Source organism: Ursus americanus, chromosome 3 (genome assembly GCF_024610735.1).
Source record: "Ursus americanus isolate L20-20 chromosome 3, mUrsAme1.1.p, whole genome shotgun sequence".
NCBI classification, from domain to species: domain Eukaryota; kingdom Metazoa; phylum Chordata; class Mammalia; order Carnivora; family Ursidae; genus Ursus; species Ursus americanus.
In genome coordinates, this window is record NC_142129.1 from 40126691 (window position 1) to 40146968 (window position 20278).

Genomic DNA, 20278 nt, shown 5'->3' on the forward strand with positions numbered 1-20278 from the left:
TGCCTCCATTGTGCCAGGCACTTGTCTGGTGTCCGGATAATATACCAGCGCTGCATTTGACATGTGTGATCTCATTTAACAGTGCTCCTAGGGGGTGGGGGGGTTGTTTTACAGGTGAAGAAACTGAGTCTAGGTGAATTTAGGAGATTACAAAGCTAATAAGTGGCAATGAGAGGATTCAGCCCCAGGTCTGTTTGTCTTTAAAGTCCAAGCTCTTCCCCACTGTGCTGTAGGCCTCACTGCTACTCCTGGGGTATAGTCACTTTTAATTGAACCACTGATCCTGGACCAGTAATTCCTCACAAGCAGGACTCTGCACCCTCAGTGTCCTGCTTTGCATGCGTTTCTGATTCTGGTAAAATACAAATAACGTGACACAAGCCATTGTCCCCGTGAAATGCATGCTGCAGGGTGGAGGGAAGAAGGGAGTCCTTCTGCTCTGGGAAGCTAGCTGGTGGGCAGAACCCAACAGTGTAGAGCAATGGGGTCTGACTTCAGTGGGAACAAAAGTAAAAGTGGAACGACATTTAGGGACCTTAATAAACTGCCCATTCGTCATCTACAGTGCAGTTGACATTCCAAGCCTACTTTTTGCCTATCCTTTAGTTACGGGCTCATATCCTTATCTACCTTGTGTTCATGACGAACGTCATCCATGATTAACTGAAGCAAGAAACAATCTACAAAATTCAGCTGGCATTAGGAGTGGGGGTATGTAGAAGTGGGGGGATGGAAAGGAGGACAAGACAGGATAGGAAAGGAACAGAAAGAGGAAGATTGCAGCCTGCATTGTAAAGACCACCCAGATGGTTTTGTGTTACCTACTTTGAGGGGATTATTTATACCACTCCTAGTCTCATTTGCATACAAAACAAGGCAATGCTTGCTGCTGGAATGCGCGTGTGTGCAAAGCAGCACTCTGACACTGAAAATTGAATGTGGTTCCTTCTTGTGTACCTTGTCACGCTGGAGTCGTGTCTTTATTAGATCAGTGTTAGAGTGCACCCATTGGGCCAGAAGCAGAGCCTCCTCGATTTATGCTGCTCCCTCCAGGCACACCCTGTAACTTGGAATAGACGCCCTTCCTAACCACCCGTGAGCTGCAGGGACATGCTACATTCACAGACATCTCAAAGGCATAGTCAAGACCTACTTCACACCACTTTGATCCACATTAAAAGAGAATTATATTCAGAGCGTGTGCTCTAGTGGAAATGCATTCCCCCTATTTCCCTGGGGCCTCCAACCCATTTAAAGGACTGCAAGGCAGTGGGAGGGGGAAATCTAGAATGAATTTGCTTTAAGATTCCATTCTACCAGTTGTGCTTGTTCAATGTAAACATCACAGATAGGAGAAGGGGACTCAAGCAAAGGAAGAGAGGTAGCCAGATGCGAGCTCTACAGGGGAAAAGAAACGTAGATAGATTTATTTATCACTGGGTGAGGGAGAGTGGGAGGGAGGCTGGAAATGGAGACAAGGGGCAGATTGGAAGGTCTTCCAGTGCTAAACTAAAGAGTCATTCAAATATTGGAGTAAAAATTCAACTTATTTTGGTATTTATTTCACATAATGAATTTTAAGTACTTGAAATCAGTAAAACAGAATATTTAATACATTTCAAATACAAAAATTCATAAACAGAAGTAAAATGCAAATATACTGAAATATACATTAAACATATTCTAACATAAAAATATCACTTCAAATAAGTACTACATAAAATAAAGTTTAATTGGGGTTAAACATGAAATGATGATCTTTTTTAAGTCATGTTAATCTATCATGAGGTCATCCTTGAGCTATGAAAAACTTCCCAGTTATTTCTCATTTGTCTTCATCTTCTTATCTCATCTTACATAAATGGTGATTCTAATGCAGGCACCATATTAATACCAATTTTTAAAATTATTTTAGAAAAATAATAAACTGCTTCGAAGGGACCTGTTGCCTTTGGAAAGCAATCCAGACTTTGAAATGGCTCTTCCCGAGTGAGTCTGATTGCTGTAGGAACCAGAAGTTCTCCAATGTTGAGTGTGTGGGAGTGTATGCATACACGGGGAACCATGCTTCCTTGGGACCCATATTACCACAAGGCTGACATAAAAAGATTTCGGAAGGAGTAAGTTTGTACTCTTTTTATGAGAAAATGTCACATGACAAATTCTTGTTCAACTGAGAGAGAAATAAGCTGATCTCAGGAACTTACTTTCATTTTTTAAACATTAAGTGCAAAATAACATATCTAGCATCTCTTTTAATTGAAGATCTCAGGTAGTAAGGTTTAGGAAAAATTACAAATGGACAGGAAATTGAACATTTTCTAAGATTCGTGAATCACTACATTTCATTCTGTACAGTCACCTGGGCCCTTCTGTTCCTAATGATGAGCTGAGCTCTGCGCACAGTGCTTTCAGCTGTGTGAGCTAATCTTCCCCTCACTTTTGCAATGAGTTCCGTTTTGTCCAATATGGTGTGTACCTGTGTGTGTATGTATTGGGGTAAATTTCTCCGCACCATCTCTGTTTAACAAAACCCAAGTCTCTAAAGTCCACCTTTGTCCTCTCAACATTGTAATTATGACTTGCCTTTTGTGTGTGTGACGTGTGCACAGAAAATAAAAATGAATTCAGCACTCTCAGTTAAACAGAATCTCTGTGTCAAACAAGGAAGAAAAAATTACTTCCTCTGTCATCATCACCTTATTGGAGCCTCCATGGCTACTGCCATGGAGAGTTCTAGCAAAATAATAGCTCAAAACGAAACTAAACAGAAGCTTCTCTTCCTATTTGGTTGTCTGGTCAACCTTTCCAGCTTCTATTTGCTCTTCCCCTGTACCCCACCCTAACCCTGTAGAGTATGTGAATGTTTTCTCACACAGCCAAACTTAGGGGGAAACAAATCATTCAATAATAAAGAGCCATTTTTTGTCATCATCAGAGTTTCAGGTTAAGGAAATTTCCTTCTTGAATGATGGCTGATCTTCAACTGTGACTTGGCGAACTATTAGAAAATCCAGTTTTACTTGTGAAGGGAACATACATTCAAGGAAGAATAACCCACAGTTTTGGAGCATTTTTTGGTGTGTGTACCACCTCAATACTCTGGAAGAGTTAATAAAGTTTTCCATTGTATAAACCCATGTTTGTACCTAGAAGGCAACCATATCTTTAGTAAATAGGACCAGAAAGGGTACTAAGGTCAAAAGTGTCTTGGGTAAAATTGATAGGCTTTTAAGGCATAGACAGTCCTTCTTTTATTCTCATAAAATACATTTACTAAGCTCCTGTTGTGTGACAGGCACACATTAGGGCTGACTGATAAAAGGCAATGGCAAACACGATTTGAGTTGTTACACCCATACCGAAAGCTGGCCTAGGTACTTGTCATATAGCATTTAAAGTCTTTCCACACAATTGCAAGCTTATTCTGTTATCCTGATTTTACAGATGAGAGATCAAAATTCAAACAAATTGCTGGTTGTGGAGTTGTTTATTTGACAATGTTTGTAAAGTTCCTATTTAAACATCTCAGAAAATTTTGAACAATGAGGTAAATGACAGGGGGATCTAGCCTTCTAGATGTGGGAACAGCTGAAAAGGAAACAGAATATACTGCCTAAAAATAAGCCCAAGTGCGTTGGAGATTCTTGTTTTTGATAAAAATAGCATTTTAAATCAGTGGTACAACACTGGCTTATTCAATAAATGGATGGAACTAAAGACTAGCCATTTGGAAATAAAATTTAAGCTAAATGTTTAGCTATTTCCTACAGCAGAATAAATCCCAAGTGAATTAAAGGTTGAAACATTAAAAATGGAACCATAAAAGAAAAATCTGAGCAATTTTATTTGTAATTTGTGATACAGAAGTCACAAAGGGAAATATGAATACATCTGACTAATAAAAAACCTGCCGTACACAAAGTCAAAAAAAAAAAAAAGTAAACGGGGGGAGAATGTTTTTGTAATATGCCACACAAAGAATTATTTTTCCACAATTCAAAGAGTTTTTATAAAATCAAAAAGAAAAAAAATGAGCAAAGGCCACAAACAATTAGTTTGCAGAAAAAGAAGATCAAAGGACCAAAATGTAGGGGGAACCACCAATCTTCTCATAACTAAAAGAGTGAAAATTAAATGAGATTCCAACTATCTCTTATGTATTTTGCCTCCATGAAACTCTTTGAAGGTCATTAGACAAGAAATTATCGCAGAAACAAAGGCTTTAAATATCAGAGACCACTAAATTAAATTGCTCCCTGAAGACTCGAAGGCTTAAAACTCTAACAGAACTGAGGAAAGCATTAAGCCCTGTGCTTGGATATACAGTCTACTGTTCAATCTTTTCCCTGGGCATTTTGAGGTATCTTGACAAGGATACCATGCTGTATTTTGGTGTAAGCCCATATTTGGAATCTTGGAGAATTTATCTACTTAGACTTGTTTAAAGACTAATTTGGAGGTCATTAAACTCTTACAGATCTTAAAAATCTTCAAAATATAGCAGTAACAATGCAAATTTAAGTTATCCTTTCTACTAAGTAGAAAAAATCAAATGATTTCAAGAAAGGTATATGGTATTCAAGATTTGAAAATGTTTCTTGCCTACTTTAGAAAAGTTTAAGAAAATAACTATTTCTTTCTTGATAATATGCTTCTTTCTTCCCTTAGCTCAAGAAAAGCTAATGACTAGTGAATTCAGACAGTTATAAAAGATACTTCAAAATTTGAAGTTTTTTTAAAGATTTTTTAAATTTACTTGACAGAGGGAGAGCAAGCAGGGGGAGCAGCAGGCAGAGGGAGAGGGAGAAGCAGGCTTCCTGATGAGTGGGGAGCCCCACGTGGGGCTCGAGCCCAGGACCCTGGTATTATGACCTGAGCCAAAGGCAGATGCTTAACAGACTGAGCCACCCAGGTGCCCGTGAAGTTTTAATCAGCCGTCTCCCAATATCCACTCTTGGCCCTCGTCTTCACCTAAATAGTCACCCACATCAGAACTCAACTCAGAAGTCATTTCCTCTCAGAAGCTTTTCCTGACGCCCCAACTTCCTTGGCTTTCATCATATCCCCTCCTTCCAGAACGTATTACGATTGTAGTAAAACAATTGCACAGTAAGCTAAATAACTTTGCAATTATTATTTAACATCTGCTCCTTCTGTTAAGGTATAAACTCCATGAGAACAGATAACCAGCTGTTTTATCCCCCAAGCACATGCTGTTCCATGTGATTTCCCCAGAGCCCAGCACATTCACTGCACTTATTAATCGCTCAGTAAGTATTTGTTGAATGAACAGTGTGCTATACAGAACAGTGGTCCCCCAAAGAGGTCCACATCCTAATCCCCAGAACCTGTGAATGTGACTTACATGACAAAAGGGACTTTGCAGGTGTGATTACGTTGAAGATCTATAGATGGGGAAACTATCCTGGATGATCTGGATGGGCCCGACATCATCAAAAGGGTCCTTATAAGAGATAGACAGTAGGATCAGAATGTGAGAAGAAGATATGGCAACAGAGATAGAGTGATGAGGCCATCAGCCAAGGAATGGGTGCAGCCACGAGACACTGAAGAGGCAAGAAATGGATTCCCCCTGGAAACTACAACTGTTAGCCCAGCTGATACCTGGTTTTAGCCTCCTGAGGCTCATTTCAGGCTTCAGACCTCCTCCGCAACTGTGACATAATAAATTTGTATTGTTTGAAGCCACTATGTTTGTGGTAATTTGTTATAGCCACAAAAGGAAACTAACACAGATTAATTGTGAAACATTGGACAAGACTCATCTAGCAACCTGAATGCAAACAGAATAAGAATAATAAGAAGAAGAATAGCCCATAGAGTCTAGCACTGGAGAACTTATGCACATGCACAGACTCTAGGGAAGAAACAGTCAAAATGTAACCAAAGTGTTGATTGTGAAGCCTTGGACTATTCCAGCACTGGCTCTTGGACTTCTCACCTTTAACTCGGGATTAAAAACAGTTAATTTCTCCCCCGCTGTCAATATAAGGTGAAGAGATCCAGCACATACAATGCCTGGTACAGACCTGGACGCATCGAGGAGTGTTTGTATGTGTGCAGTGACGGTGGTGGGGGCGAGGGTGGTAAAGTCGATGGATAACAATGTCAGAAAAAAACGCGGAACGGGAATAGTGCTGTTTAAAACAATGCTTTTTAAAAAGGTGTTGTCTGGGGAAAAGGATAAGGATAGTAAGATTACATATATTAATGATACTAATAGCTCTACAATGCAGAATCAGCCCAGGAGGAGAAGAGAAAATTTAGCTAATGATAAAATATGTATGAAGAAGAGATATTCAGTGATAAAAGGGAATGCATTTAAAGATAGTTGCTTTTTTCTTTCCTTTTTTCCCTCCTTCTGCCTCCCTCAATTCCTACTTTCCTTCCTCCCTTCCTTTCCTTACCCTTTCCTTTCCTTTCAAGAAGAGAGTGGCATGAACTGACTTCATTTTTTTCCACACAGCTAAAAATCATAAATGCCCTTTAGAGCTGGGCATCATTGGAACATGAAAGTCAAATTGGGTTTTGGTAGACCTCATCCTACATATTGGCAAATCACTGTAGGATACAAGCAGAGGAGCTTCCCGCCTTTGTCTTTCTACTTAATAGAAGTCACGTCAAAGCACTTTCCCCCCCTTTCTCTTGGCTCTTCTTGTCTTCCTTAACTGGAGTTATTATGCGCTTACTGCCTCCAGTGGGCAGTCAAGTCCTTGGAGATAGGTTCTCTCAAATCTTGCTCTATTTATGAATCAACTTATACCATTAAATTTGGGGGTGTGGAAAAAACCTGTCCTAATAAACTTCTAGAAAAGATCCAAGTAGATCAGTGACCTGCTCCCCCCCATACATGCCTGCTCTTCAACAATAAAAAACACACATCTAAAATCATCTTTTCACTTCCCAGGGGCTTTTTACTTTGTGGGTACCTGTCATTGCTGTCAGGAGTGTGAAGTGAACAAAAGCACTTTCTGTAATTTTTAAAATCTACCTGCTGCTATAATTGATAGTAGAGAACGCAATCGCTAAAAATTGTTCACTGTAGAAACTCATGCCTAAAAATACTATTTCTCTTTACTTCCTTCACTCCTGAGTGCACCAGGATTTAATTATTTAACATCACAAAACCTGAGAAGGCCCAATTAATGAATGCGTCTTGGCCAATTCACCAATACTCTTTAAATGTCGGGAGAAATTATGAGCATTCCCTGTACACTGTATTCTTTACGTGTTTCCCCATCATAGACAATACGGTAGGTCTACTATGCTTTGGCTGAAAGTTTTGAATGTTTGGGAAATGCTTTTCTAAATAGTGCTTCTTGCCACAAAGTGGCTGAAAGCCTTGAATATGCTAATGTGTGTTACGGCTCTCTCAGAGGAGCATTTAGTTCACAGATTTCCCAAACTTTTTCAACTTAAAACAACAACAGTTTTCTTTTCTAGCACACCTATTAACATCTCCTAGAGCGGGATTAAAAGCACGGGTTTTGTGCCCCAAGAGTCTGAACTGAATCTCGACTGTGCCACTCACGGCTTTGTGACTTTGAACTTTATCCACTCCAAGACTCAGTTTACCTCATCTATAAAATAGGAATAATGGTAATTATTACTTAACCCTTGCTACATTGTATTCTAATTACATTTTATTGCCGATCCTCTCTCCCAGGTTATAAAACCCTTGATGGGAAGGGTTATGTCTCATTCACTATTACATCCCTAATATATAATCTGCCACACAGTATAAATAGTAAGTGTTTGTGGAATGAAGGAATGAATGAATGATTGCACAAAGAAATGACTGAATGACTACTTCTTTCTCTTTCATGATCAGTCCTACGCTGCCTACTATGCCTGTACTTGCATTTCCACACAGGTGCGTAGGTTGTTGGTGTACAGAGCCAGTTCTCGCCCCTGACCCTGTGATCCTTTGCATTAAACCATCCACACTCCATGTGAATTCCCCTTGCCATTCCCTTATGCGCTGGCGAAACCTGAGAAGTCATATTTTCTTGCTTGTGTTAAAATTTCAAGCTTGCTTTTTTCTTGGAAAACAGTGTGGTCACGGTGGAAAGCGTGTTGGAGTCTAGAGACTTGAGTACTACCGGCTCTGTTTGCAGAGTGGCCCTGCTTATGTTTTGTAACCTCTCTGCTTTCCACTCAGCGCGGTTTTCAAGAGCATTGAAATACAGCCTACATTTTTGTAGGCTGATGTTGTAATTATTGTAATTTTTCCAGCTATGTATTGGTGATGTAACAACTCAAAACCATCAATTGCTGTTAACACTAATGTCATGCTTACTCCATGCAAGGCACTATTGCAAGTGCTATCTTGTTCAATACACACATATACACAAGCACAAACAATTATCCCCATTTTGCAAATGAGAAGAGTGAGTCTCAGAGTGCTTAAGTAACTTGCCCAAGGTCCCACAACTAGTGAATGGCAAAGCTAGGATTCAAACCCACAAGCACTCTGGAGTCCAAACTCACTTTAAATAGAAGATGATGATGGAGGGGCGCCTCGGTGGCTTAGTCGTTAACCGTCTGCCTTCGGCTCAAGGCATGATCCCGGAGACCTGGGATAAAGCCCCACGTCAGGCTCCTCCGCTGGGAGTCTGCTTCTTCCTCTCCCACTCCCCCTGCCTGTGTTCCCTCTCTTGCTGGCTGTCTCTCTCTCTGTCAAATAAATAAATAAAATCTTTAAAAAAAAAAAAAGATGATGATGATGGAGACCATGACCTAGCGATCAATACAACATTTAAATATCTTCCACTAAAGATCAGTACTCACCAAACCTCTCCTCTTGTCTGAAGACTTTGGGCTGGCTCTGGTTTGGATGGACACTTAAATCATTCTAGACAAAAGTGTTCCATGAACTACCATGGATATATGTTACCATGTGCTCCGATGATCAAGCAAAGGGTCGACCTCTCCTCCTCTTGTAGCCTGCTAGGACACTGTGCCATATTGTCCTTGGAATTTTCCAAGTTCTTGAGTAAAGAAATACATTCTACGTATCCATGGTTCTTCAGACTCTAAGCTCCCATGCTTAGGGCTTATCTCTCTGTAAGTCTGTGTGGGGGCCTCCTTGGCAATCCACTCATGAGAATGTTAAAGAGACCCCAAAGGGGATTTGAAGCTGGAATAGGACACACTATAACCAGAGGGAGAAAGTAATGAGAGACTGGAAAGAGTTGACCATAACCAGTTGCAAGATCAAATGAGCACTCCGGAACCAAGCCCCTCATTGTTCATGGAGAATCTGCTTATGCCTCAGATGATTGGTCTAGCTGAGTCATAAGCACCAGTATGGCTTCCGACCAGAAAGGTTGCACATGCAGCTCACCCCCTATTCCCGAACTTTCTTTCCAACCCCTGATTATAGTTGCGCCCTCTATTCTGAAGTCCTAAGTTTTTGGAGGATGCAAGAGTGGTCCTCATACTTTAGAAGTGTGCCTTTAGCTCCAAGATTGCCAAGTGAAAGGTTACCGAGGAGAGAGAGCAGTTCTCTTCATTTGTACATTGCTAACGATCTGCCCATTTGCCTGTATCACAACAAGCAAAATATTAGCTTTTCCAACTATCTTTTTTTTTTAAATAAGATTTTATTTATTCATTTGAGACAGAGAGATACCGAGAGAGAGCATGAGCGGGGGAGAGGCAGAGGGAGAGCGAGAGGCAGACTCCCCACTAAGCCAGGAGCCCGAAGCAGGACTTGATCCCAGGACCCTGAGATCATGACCTGAGCCGAAGGCAGATGCTTAACCATCTGAGCCACCCAGGTGCCCCTCCAAGTACCTTTGAATCCTTACATTCCATTTTCTTCTGGGGACAGATGATCAGACCTGGTATCTAGATTCTCTTTTTTATGTTGGCATTTGCGCACTTGAACTGTGGGAGCAAGTGATGCTCTGGTCGAGCCAGGTCCTGACGAACCTGCCCTCGGCCTTCCAGGGAGAGCGACAGAAGCATCATCACGTGCGGCACGAAGGGGGTCGGAAGGCGTGTGGTGCAGCCCTCGTCACTGGGCAGTTTGTTTGCTTTGCTTACTTGTCTTTATCCCTCACTACACTTGGTCCCCTCAGAGAACCGAGCTGGATGAAACACAAATTAATTCCCTCAAAGGGACCCAAGTGGCCTGTCCTCCAAAGACCCTGCCGAGGCCTCTCTCTGCCCCTCTCACTTCTGCTTGCTGGGCTCCTTCCTGGTCTGTCTCCTTGGTGTCCCGGAAGCCCTGGGAGGGCAGGAACATCTCTTCACACAGGTCTCTGGGTTCTCACTGCGTCCCTGTGCTGGGAGCCTGGTTTTGTTTCTTCAGGAAGAAACAGGGCAACATGTATTGAGTTCTTTTTAAAAAGCATGTATTGCTGAATTTGTGCTCATGATTGAAAATTTAGAAAACACAAGAAAGGACCAAAAGGAAAAAGGTCTCATCCACCTTTTTATTTATTTTATTATTATGGTATATTTCTTTGCAGGATTCTTTTTTCTGTGTGTATAATATCTGGTAGCCTGTTTCCTTGGTTAACGTAATATCGTACATGTTTTCTTTCACTTTTTATTTCCATATCCGTTAAGCACCTACTATGTAGCAAGGACTGTACTGGGCCCCTAAGATACTTGAGCTGGGCTTTAGGAAGGGGTGTTTCCAAGCAGAGAAGCAGGGAGCACGTAATTAAGGCACAGGGACACCAACATCATGTTGTGGTATTATGGAGAATGAGTCTTAGGCTAAGGAGAGCAGCCTATAAGGGCACCATGACAGAAATTTGCCCCTAGATCTAGGTTCTTATAATGACCCTGCCAGAGAGGGTTACTTACCAGAGAGTTTCCAGGATTTGTCAGAATTTCCAGAAAAAGCCAAAATTGCATTCAGGCATCTCTGTTTTTAAAGTGAGGATTATAATGAACGGTTTTGGGCCTTTTGTCAGCCAATCAGACTGGACATGGGTGTGGTGTTGGGGCCCAGTCTGCAGGTGCCCCTGAGGCTATACTGCAACTTTGGCCCCTTTGTGGACTGATCACAAGGAAGTCTGGGGAGTCCTAGGGAGAGGCTCTCTGGCCAGGCCCATGGTGGGGACACTCAATGGCTCAGGGACATGATTGTCCACCAACTGGTACATTAGTGTTTCAATGTTTTAAGAAACATACACTGTACAAGGACATCCTGGTGACCAGACTGACCTGGAGAGCGGCTTCTCTTCTCATGTTGCTAACATGCACTCTTAGATGTCAGCGGTCTTGCTGCCTGTGACACAAGAGCCATGGTTTACCATCCTTTGAATTTGAGCTGGAGGAGTGTGATTTGGGGTAGAAGCTAGGGAGAGGGTTTCAGAGCCAGACCACAGAGGGCAAGCTGTGGCTGGCTCTGCTCTCCTCTTTCCTAAAGCACCTGCTAGAAAATTGGCTGCAAACCAAGCTCACACTGAGCAGTCACTTCTCTACCCATGTTCACCCAACATGGCTGAGGTCTTCAGAATAGCACGGAGCTCCATGATGGAGGAAGGCATCTCCCTGGGGGTGAAGAATACACAAAGGAGTCAAGCAGGGACACAAGTCCTGAACGTCCATTTGCAGCAATGGCTACATCTCCCAGGAGTCCTCTCCTGCTGACAGCCATCTCCAAAGTCCCATTCCAGAACCCGTTCTTTCTGCTTAAACACAGGGACAATGCTCTCAGTTTCCTGGAGTGAGAACTATGGCACTCTCCCATAATCCCAGCTTCCCTACTGATCTGGGTAAGGGGAAATCTGGGGCTGAAACAGAAATTTTCCAACCAACCCATCAATTATTGAGCTGGGGATTACTGGGGCAGTCGTTGGCCTAGGGCTTTACACGAATGATGTCCTGTCATCCTCACGGCACCCTTATGAGGTGGATATCATTTCCATGTTACAGACAATAAAAATAGGGCTTTCTTATATGTTAAGGAAGTAAGTGTGTGGATACTGAAGGGCTCAGAGTTTAACTTGCTCAAGGACACACAACGAATATGCAGCAGAGCTGGGGTTTGATCCCAGAGGGCAAACCATTACCCAGGCTCTCCTAGGTCTTATAGAGAGAAGCATGAGGAAGAATGTGGCAGGGTCAGGACATGAGGGGAGTACAGAAGATCTGGGAAGCTGTGCTGGCAGCAAATACTCTCCACCCCCTTCCCCCAGGGTTACTTTCCTCCCAAACTGCCCACAAGTATACAAATATGGAATTGTGTAACAAGAGTCATTGGTCATAATCACCTAACTCTTTCTACTTGCCATGTGAACTAAATGCAGCTGGATGCTCTAGACTTGGTTGAAAGAACGGGGTTGTAGAACTAGAAGAGCTGGCAAATGGGGGATGGGGCGTTACCTTATGTGGGAGCAGTCACCACTCAGGTGAGCTGTTGGCCACCTCCTGCCATGGAGCTTCCAGACACAAGGATAAGGGACCTAGAGATGTCTGCGCAGCATAGCAGGCCGGGAGGTAGAAGGTCAGCCTGGGTCTCTGCCAGACACTGGCTCTGCGACCTTCAGCCAGTTTCTTAGCTTCCTGCATTTCAATTTCTTCATCTATAAAAAGGTCGTATCTCTCAGAGCTGTTGTGAAAATTAAATAAGATCCTGTTTGCAAAGTACTTAGCCCGGCATCTGGCACAGAGTAAATCCCTTAATAAAGAGTTATTAGCATGAAATTGCCTTCTTCCGAATTATCTTATCACAAATTTATGTAATAATTTCTTTACTGCAAACTTACGGACTTTAAAAATCCTAACTTCGGAAAAACATAGAAGAGATGAGACACATGCTGTAATGTTGTCTAACTTTGTTTTTATAGGAGGCATGGAAATTTACACTAGAGAAGGCGAGACAGATTGTGAAGAAATCCCCAACTCCGGTAAGCAACGGATGAGAAGAATATCAGTGTTCTGCTTGGCGCCTTCGTCTTCCCCTTCCCCTGCTCTCCCACCCCTAAGGCCAGGGGCTACTGCAGATCCCAGCCCACAACACCGTAGCTGCAGTGAAGTTAAGTAGGAAAGTGAGCCCCTCCCCCCTTTTTTCTCCTCCCTCTCTCGACAGCAGTGTTTCTGAAACCGGGCAGTACTGACATTTGGGGCTGGTTACTCCTTGGTTGTGGGCACTGTCCTGTGCACCATAGCAGCACCCCTGTCCTGTACCACAAGATGCCAGCGGCCGTGTCCCCCTTCCCCACTCATGACAACCAAAAATGTCTCCTGATGTTGCCAAATGTCCTCTGGTCCTCACAATTGAGGACTGCTACTCTCCAGTAGACCATTTTGGAGGAGGCTGTATCCTCCCACCCCTCCACTTCCTAAATATGTGACCTCAGGCTGAGCCTCGGTTTTCCTGGCAGCAGGACAGAGACGGTGGTAATGTTCTTCGTCAAAGCGTGGGTGTGAGGACTAAGAGAATGGATGTGTGTCGGGTGTTGGTATCATGCCTGGAACTTGCCCAGCACTCAATCAATACCATGTTTAGTTCAAATCAGTTATCGTGGAGTCAAGTATTTGACTTAGGCCCTGGATGCAAATGAGCTCCAGCTGAACAGGAAGCAGAGAAGTAACCCTCCAAAGAACCAAGTCCCCCTCGATGCGAGAGATCCCGGCAATAAGGAAGCATTCCTCAGAGATGAGAGGGCATGGCCTTCGTCCTTGGCCTCTCCCTCATCACCCTGCTCGTCATTCACCCTGATGCAGTCCATTTAAGGTAATCTTGATTTGGCAGCACAGAAATAAGGAGGAGGAAAAGCCCTCGTGGCTCAGCTTGCCAGATTTAGCAAATAAAAATAGAGGAGACCAGTTAAATTTGAATTTCAGATAAACAATGAATAAATTTTTAGTATAAGTATGTTCAGTGCCATATTTTATCTGGCAACCCCACTCGTGGGGGGTATATGGGTTTTGATGTACAAGGCTGGTATGTGGTGAATGGCAATATTCAGGCATTTCTACACAATCAGTTAATCTATCACAATGCTGTGTTGCCAACCATTATTTAATTCAGTGAGTAATTAAAGACCAACAGTAACGGGTTAGCTAATTTGCCGAAGCCACGGAACAAGAAATTGAAACACCACGGGAAACTCTTGACTACCTTCAGAACTCTAAACAAAACTAGAGAACAAGATTCTTCTTTCCTTCTCCACGCACACCTAAAAACTTCTTCTCAGAGCATTGTTAACTCCGCTAGCACAAACTGCCTTGGCATTAACTCAAGGGCTAATTAGGATTTTACAATTTTTCATTTCTGTCATCAGAAGTGCAAGCATAATTCATGCGGCCGGGTTCCAATAATTCCTTGTAAGAAGCCAAAAAAAAATCTACCGAACAACAATACAAAACTCCTCCAAAACCTCCTACAATTTATGTACACTCTAAATTAAAGCTATCAAGGAAAAAATAATCAGAAAATGCAAATAAGGTTGTCTGAATTACTGCTCAGATGGTATTGGCTACGATTAATTCCATAATTCCATTGTGATGGCTGGTCTAACTGCAGACTGAGCCAGGATGCAGAAAGAAGCACACAGTAGGCCACATATCATTTCAGCACAGCCTGTCAGACTGGGGGAAAGTGTGGTATTGTCAAAAGGAATGTTCCAGGAAATATCTGCATCTCAGTGAGGCCCTTAGAGGCTCCTCATGGATCTGGCAGAAAACTGAGCATCTAAGGGTTTAGAGTACCTGAGTTACGGAATCAATTAATTATCACAAAAACTCATAGAAAATAGATAGTATATTTTTGTTTTCAACCCGATTTTACAGACAAGAGGACTAAGGATCAGATATATTAAGTAATTCGCTCATTCCCCATAGCTAGGAAGTGAGAAACCCATCATTTAAATCCAGATCTAGCTACTTCCAAGTCCTTACCTTCTCCACTATGCCAATAGCCCTCAACCAGACCTCTTCAGCACTAAATTTCAGGAAGCACCACTCACATCACGGGCTATGTAGGTTAAAATTATGCAGCACATGACCTGCGCAACTGTACCTGACATCCCTGATCAAAAACCTACCTACTTAATAGAATCATCTTCCCCAGTGCAATTAAACCCAAGTAAAGTAATACATAGCAAGGGTTGAAAAGCACTTCACCATGCAGAACTTGAACTTCAGTTTGGCTGTGTATAGACGAGAAGTTGTTCTCTCCCCTTTGACCTTCTGTTTACCCAGTCACCACATTTTTTCTTTATTCAACCCCTGTGTATTGTTCTGCTTTCATTTAACATCCTGGTGTGTGGGAAAGCTTAGGATACAAGCAGAAACTGGTTCAAACAGATTGCTAAATGAAGATGCTGCATGACTCCTATGCCCAGGGACAGCCCAGATTGGGACTTTCATTTAAATGGGTTTATGTGCCACTAGGTGCAATATTTTAAAACCATTGCTGAATCAATAACAGCCTACATTTTGCCTCTGTCTAATGAAGTTCAAATTGAAAGGAAGGGGCTGGTAAACTGCAAAGGAGGACTTCTGCAACATTATTCTGTGTCTGTTTCATTTCTCTTTGCAAGTAAATGATAAGAGGTTCGTCTTTCCCATGCTAGGTGATGAAAGGACTGGATAATTAAAACCTCTGTCTGAACAGGAGGAGTTCGGTGGGGGGCGGGGGTTAGGGGCAGGTAGTCCCTGGATAAGCTACATCATCTATTGTCCACACCCTAGACCGAATTTCTGCACAATGAATGTCAGATATAGCCGCAGCCTTCTGTTGAATCCTGACAGTGAACAGCTGTGCAATTATAACACTTAATTCTTTTGTACCTCTTGTGCAGTAATTCTAAGGCTGTCCATATAAATTATTTTGATGTATTGGTTACATCAGTGTTAAAATCTACCTTGTCGTTAGGTTAATTACACCAAGGCCTTCAGATTCAAGTAAATATTCAAAGATGTAACTCAAACATTCAAATGCAACCTGACTTCGAACTCTGAGTCTCAAAATGTGTCTATATTTCCAACCTGCCACCAATTTTGAGGTATGATTTCATGCTGGTGTTTGTTTTACGGTGTGTCTACAGTGCTTATCTCCATCAGTTACCAGGTCTCTGGACTCAACCTTCTAAACACCCCTCCTTTGCACGACCATCCTCCCTCCTCCTGCCTTACAACAGTGGTTCCCAGTCAGTGGCAACTTTGTCCTCCCCACCCCTCCCCTGAGGACATTTGGCAATATCTGGTGACATTTTGGGGCTGCTTGCATCTGAATGGCTAGATGCCAGATATACTGCTGAACATCCCACAAGGCACAGCACAGCCCCACAACAGAGTTATTCCTCCCAAAATAGCACTAGGGCTGAGATGAGAAACCCCAAGATCAGGTCTCAGGGTCTTTATCTGCCGATAGGTCTCTCTGCCCCAGCTCACCTCCTCCAGGCCACCGTGTCACCCCCAGGATACCTTTCTGAAATATGAATGTGATCCCTCCGCTTAATACCTTCAGGAACCCCCACAGGATAGCACACAGTGAGGTATCCTAGTCTAGTCATGACGTCTCCTTCCCTCCATGGTTCACCATGTCCTTGTGCTTCGCTACACCCCCGCCAGAGTGGAAACATTCGGTGGCCCCCGAGATGCCACACCTGCTCATACTCCCACAGCACCTCACGGGGTGTTCCCTCTGCCAGGAGCCATGCTTCTCCTGCTTCAACAATTCCTCCAATAAGCTGGGACCTTGATGACACATAGACTCTGATTCAGCAGGTCTGCTGTGGGGCCTGAGACTCTGCATTTCCAAAAATTCCCAGACAACATCCATGCTCCTGGTTTGTGATCACACTTTCATCAGCTAGGGCCTAGAGCAGTGGTTCTCAAATTTTAGCTAGCAGCAGAATGACCTGGAGGCTCAGAAAACCCTGATTCCCGGGACCTACCCCAGGCTTTCCAGTTCAGTAGATCAGAGCGGGGCTCACAAAGTGCACCTGTAGCAAACCTGTGGACCACACTTGGGGTCCCAAAGCCTAGAACATCTGTCTCTTCCTTCCTGCCAGCATCCTTCCTACATGACTTCTGGGTCATCTCCTGCCTCCTCCTCTGGGTGCCTAGATAGCCGTGTTAATGCTGGGACACTGCAGACATCCCAAAGCATGCTAAGAGCTGAGATACTCACCCCTCTGCTCCATTAGGCAGTCAGCTTGATGAGGACAAGGACAGCCTCTTCTGTCTCCATGTCTTGCATATGGATGGTAGTACCAATCAGGAGTGTTCCTCCCATCCTAGAAAGTGGAGCAAACATCACAAAGGTTTGCTCAACTTTGATTCATAGAGTGAAAAGGAGGTTGCTGTTCTCTGCGAGGGTCAATGTATCGCCAATGCTAATGATCCAACTCATAGCCATCTGAAGGACTCTTTGGGCTGGCAAAAATCACCCATCTCTCCCACTTCAATGATAAATGCTAGCTTCTAACTTTTTCTAGCCTGTTGTCTTTTTCTTTCATCTGAGGAAAACATCATGGAAACCACAATCATTGTAAACGTACCTCTTAGTAAAAAGCCGGGGCTTTTCATTTGTCGCACAGTGAGAACCTCTTAGTAAAAAGCCAGGGCTTTTCATTTGTCGCACAGTGAGAGTCTTATGGCAAGTGCTGTCTGAAGTCCCTTCTCATGAAGCTTGAGGAGCTTTGTCTTACACCTCATCTGCTCCCACAGCACCCCCCAGGAAAGGGGACTGCCTCCTTCCTTCCTCCCAAGCCCTGGCCATGTCTCTCCTATTAGTCTTGATTTTCTCTCATAATAGGCTGGGATTACTCCATTTGGACATGTTCTTTATTTCAAACCCTTTCTCAAAGCCGTTGAGTACAAGGAGGGAGAGGAATGTTGTCGCCCAAGTGGAACAGACCACAGTGGGCCAGACCTTTTGGGGAAGAGGTGGAGCATAGGTGCAGGTCGGGGTAGCTGGCAGCGTGAGGAAGTGGAGAGCTTCAGCAAGAACAAAAGCACCGAGACGGAGTGAGGATGGAGTGCGGGGACAGAAACAAGAGGTAAATTTAGTTAACTGAGATGGCCCAGGTTCTGAAGGAAAGAGGCTCCCGAAATCCAGACTATGGAGCCAGCAGGAGAAGAAGGGCTTTTACAAGTTGCAGGGCTATTCCTTGAACTAAGCAACTCTTTTTTTTTTTTTTTTTCCTCTCCAGGAATATTCCAGAAGTAGTTCTGATGTTTGTTCCCTCCCATTTTTGGCCAAGATCTGTCAGAGGATTAAATCGTACGTATACTATTTCTGCCTCCCCAACTATGGGCATGAGATGGCACCCTTGGTTATCCCTGTTGTCCAATGACTAAAATGATCATCAAATGTAAAAGGCATCTTCCCGAAGGTAAAAGTGTTTGTTGCTCGTGACTAGTACCATGACGTATATAGAAACTTAAAAACAAATGAGCTCTGCATGAATTATTTTGGAAATCCACTGCATACCAGGATGCTTGAACCTCAAAACCTGACTTATACCCAGGCCAGCACACAGCCTGCCCGTGAAACTTCTGGGCAGCTCAGTGCACACCCATGCCACACATGGGGACAGCCCCTCCTTGCTGTGTAAGACACAGACAAGGTCAAGGTCGGTGCCTCATCAAGGAAGGGACTCTGAGCATCTCACTGCAAAGCACTCACGAGGCTGGAAAGGGACCTTTTCTTTTTTTTTTTTTTTTTTTTTTCCACAGAGCTCAACCCATTACCTAAAAACTCTGGCTCAGATATGTATGAACAGTGTTGCCCATACAGAGACACTGTCCCAAATTCCCAGGACTTCCCGTCTCTGTTTAATTCCCATACCCCAGCTCTATTCTGAGTCTGAGGTTACGCTGGGTGTCACCCTAATCACTGTCTATAGCATTAAAAGATGGAACGGTGTGCTGAGAGGGACATTAGACCAAGAGGCAAAATAGCACAGGCTCTACCTTGCACTTGACCACTTCCCATGTGAATTTGGCTGCTGTCCCGTCGTGTATGGTCAATGCCATGGGTGCCACACGTGGAACATGCAAACATGTCCGCGTGAGTTCTCACAGCAACTCCATGAAGTAGGGGTTGTTATTATTCCATTTCACAGTGAAGGACACTGAGTCTTAAAGAAATCACTTCTCCCGGCTGCCAGGAGTGTCTGGGTGGTCTAACTCTCCTTGTGGGGGCTTGGAGGTGACTCAGGCTGCGCATCTGGACTCAGAGGCCATATTCATTTCTTAGGGCAGCTGTAATATTATACCTACAAACTGGGTGGCTTAGAACAACAGAAATCTATCCTCTCCCCATTCTGGAGTCTAGAAGTCTGAAAGCGAGGTGCTAGCAGGGTTCCTCTAAGACTCTGCTCTCTCTCTCAGATTGCCTCCGACTCTCAGGGTCAAATCCTTCCTTGCCTCTTCGCTTCTGGCAGTAGCAGCCAGCTATCCTTGTTGCTTAGCTTGCAGCTGCAACACTCCAATCTCTGCCTCCAGCCTCCTCCGGGCCGTCTTCCCTGTGTGGCCATCTTGTCTTCCCTGTGTGGCTGTCTTTTCCTTTTATCCGAACGCTGGTCATATTGGATCAGGGCCCAGTCTAATGGCCTCATCTTAACTTTGTAACATCTGCAAAGACCCTATTTCCAAAAAAGGTCACATTCATAGGGACTAGGGGTTAGAACTTCAGCATGACTTCTTGTGAACACAATTCAACCCATAAAAAGAGGCACTTTTCCTGTGTTCCTCCATCCTTCATCTCATGAGTTTCATGGGAGCTCAATCCACTGAACATCTCCTGTCTGCTGTGAAAGCTTCTCAGGAAAGAAGGAAACTATCTTCTGGCCGTCAGTCAAAGCCTCTTGGAGATCCAAGAGTTTTAAAACTTTTCCTGGTTCTTCTGCCCACATGAGTTCGTGCAAGCCAGCTGTGCAAAGTGCTGACCTGGGTCCCAGAAACAAGATCAACACCACTTTTCATGAATAGGGCTGGTTGCAGAGACTACCAGGACATGGGGAACAGAGGGGAAATAGACATGAAAGAAGATGCTGGAAAGCTGAGATGCAGGCAGCTCCCCAGGCCCACAGTCATTTCATCATGCCTAGCTGTTACTGAATTGAGACACCTGTCCCCTCCTTGCCAAAAGTATCATTGCATTTTCTATGTCAAACATGGGCCAGCAGGACCCAAAGTGACAACTCTTCAATTGAACCACCTTTGAAAAATTGAATTCAAGAGCATCTGTGACCAGGGATTTTCCTGGCGCTATTTAAAAGGGAAATTTTTCTTTTATGAAAAAGCAAAAGCAGTGTGTTTTTTTCTTCTT

At 43.6% G+C, this 20278-nt stretch overlaps 1 protein-coding gene across 3 annotated transcripts in view; it reads left to right on the forward strand.

The window, feature by feature from the left end:
• The window catches only part of AOAH (acyloxyacyl hydrolase), a 250760-nt gene that overhangs the window by 128150 nt on the left and 102332 nt on the right, over positions 1–20278 (forward strand). For all 3 annotated transcript variants that reach the window (XM_045792859.2, XM_045792860.2, XM_087860902.1), the window contains 2 exons: positions 12837–12896; positions 18156–18226. In XM_045792859.2, coding sequence (XP_045648815.1) covers positions 12837–12896; positions 18156–18226 — 131 coding nt within the window. The remainder of the gene's footprint in view (positions 1–12836; positions 12897–18155; positions 18227–20278) is intronic.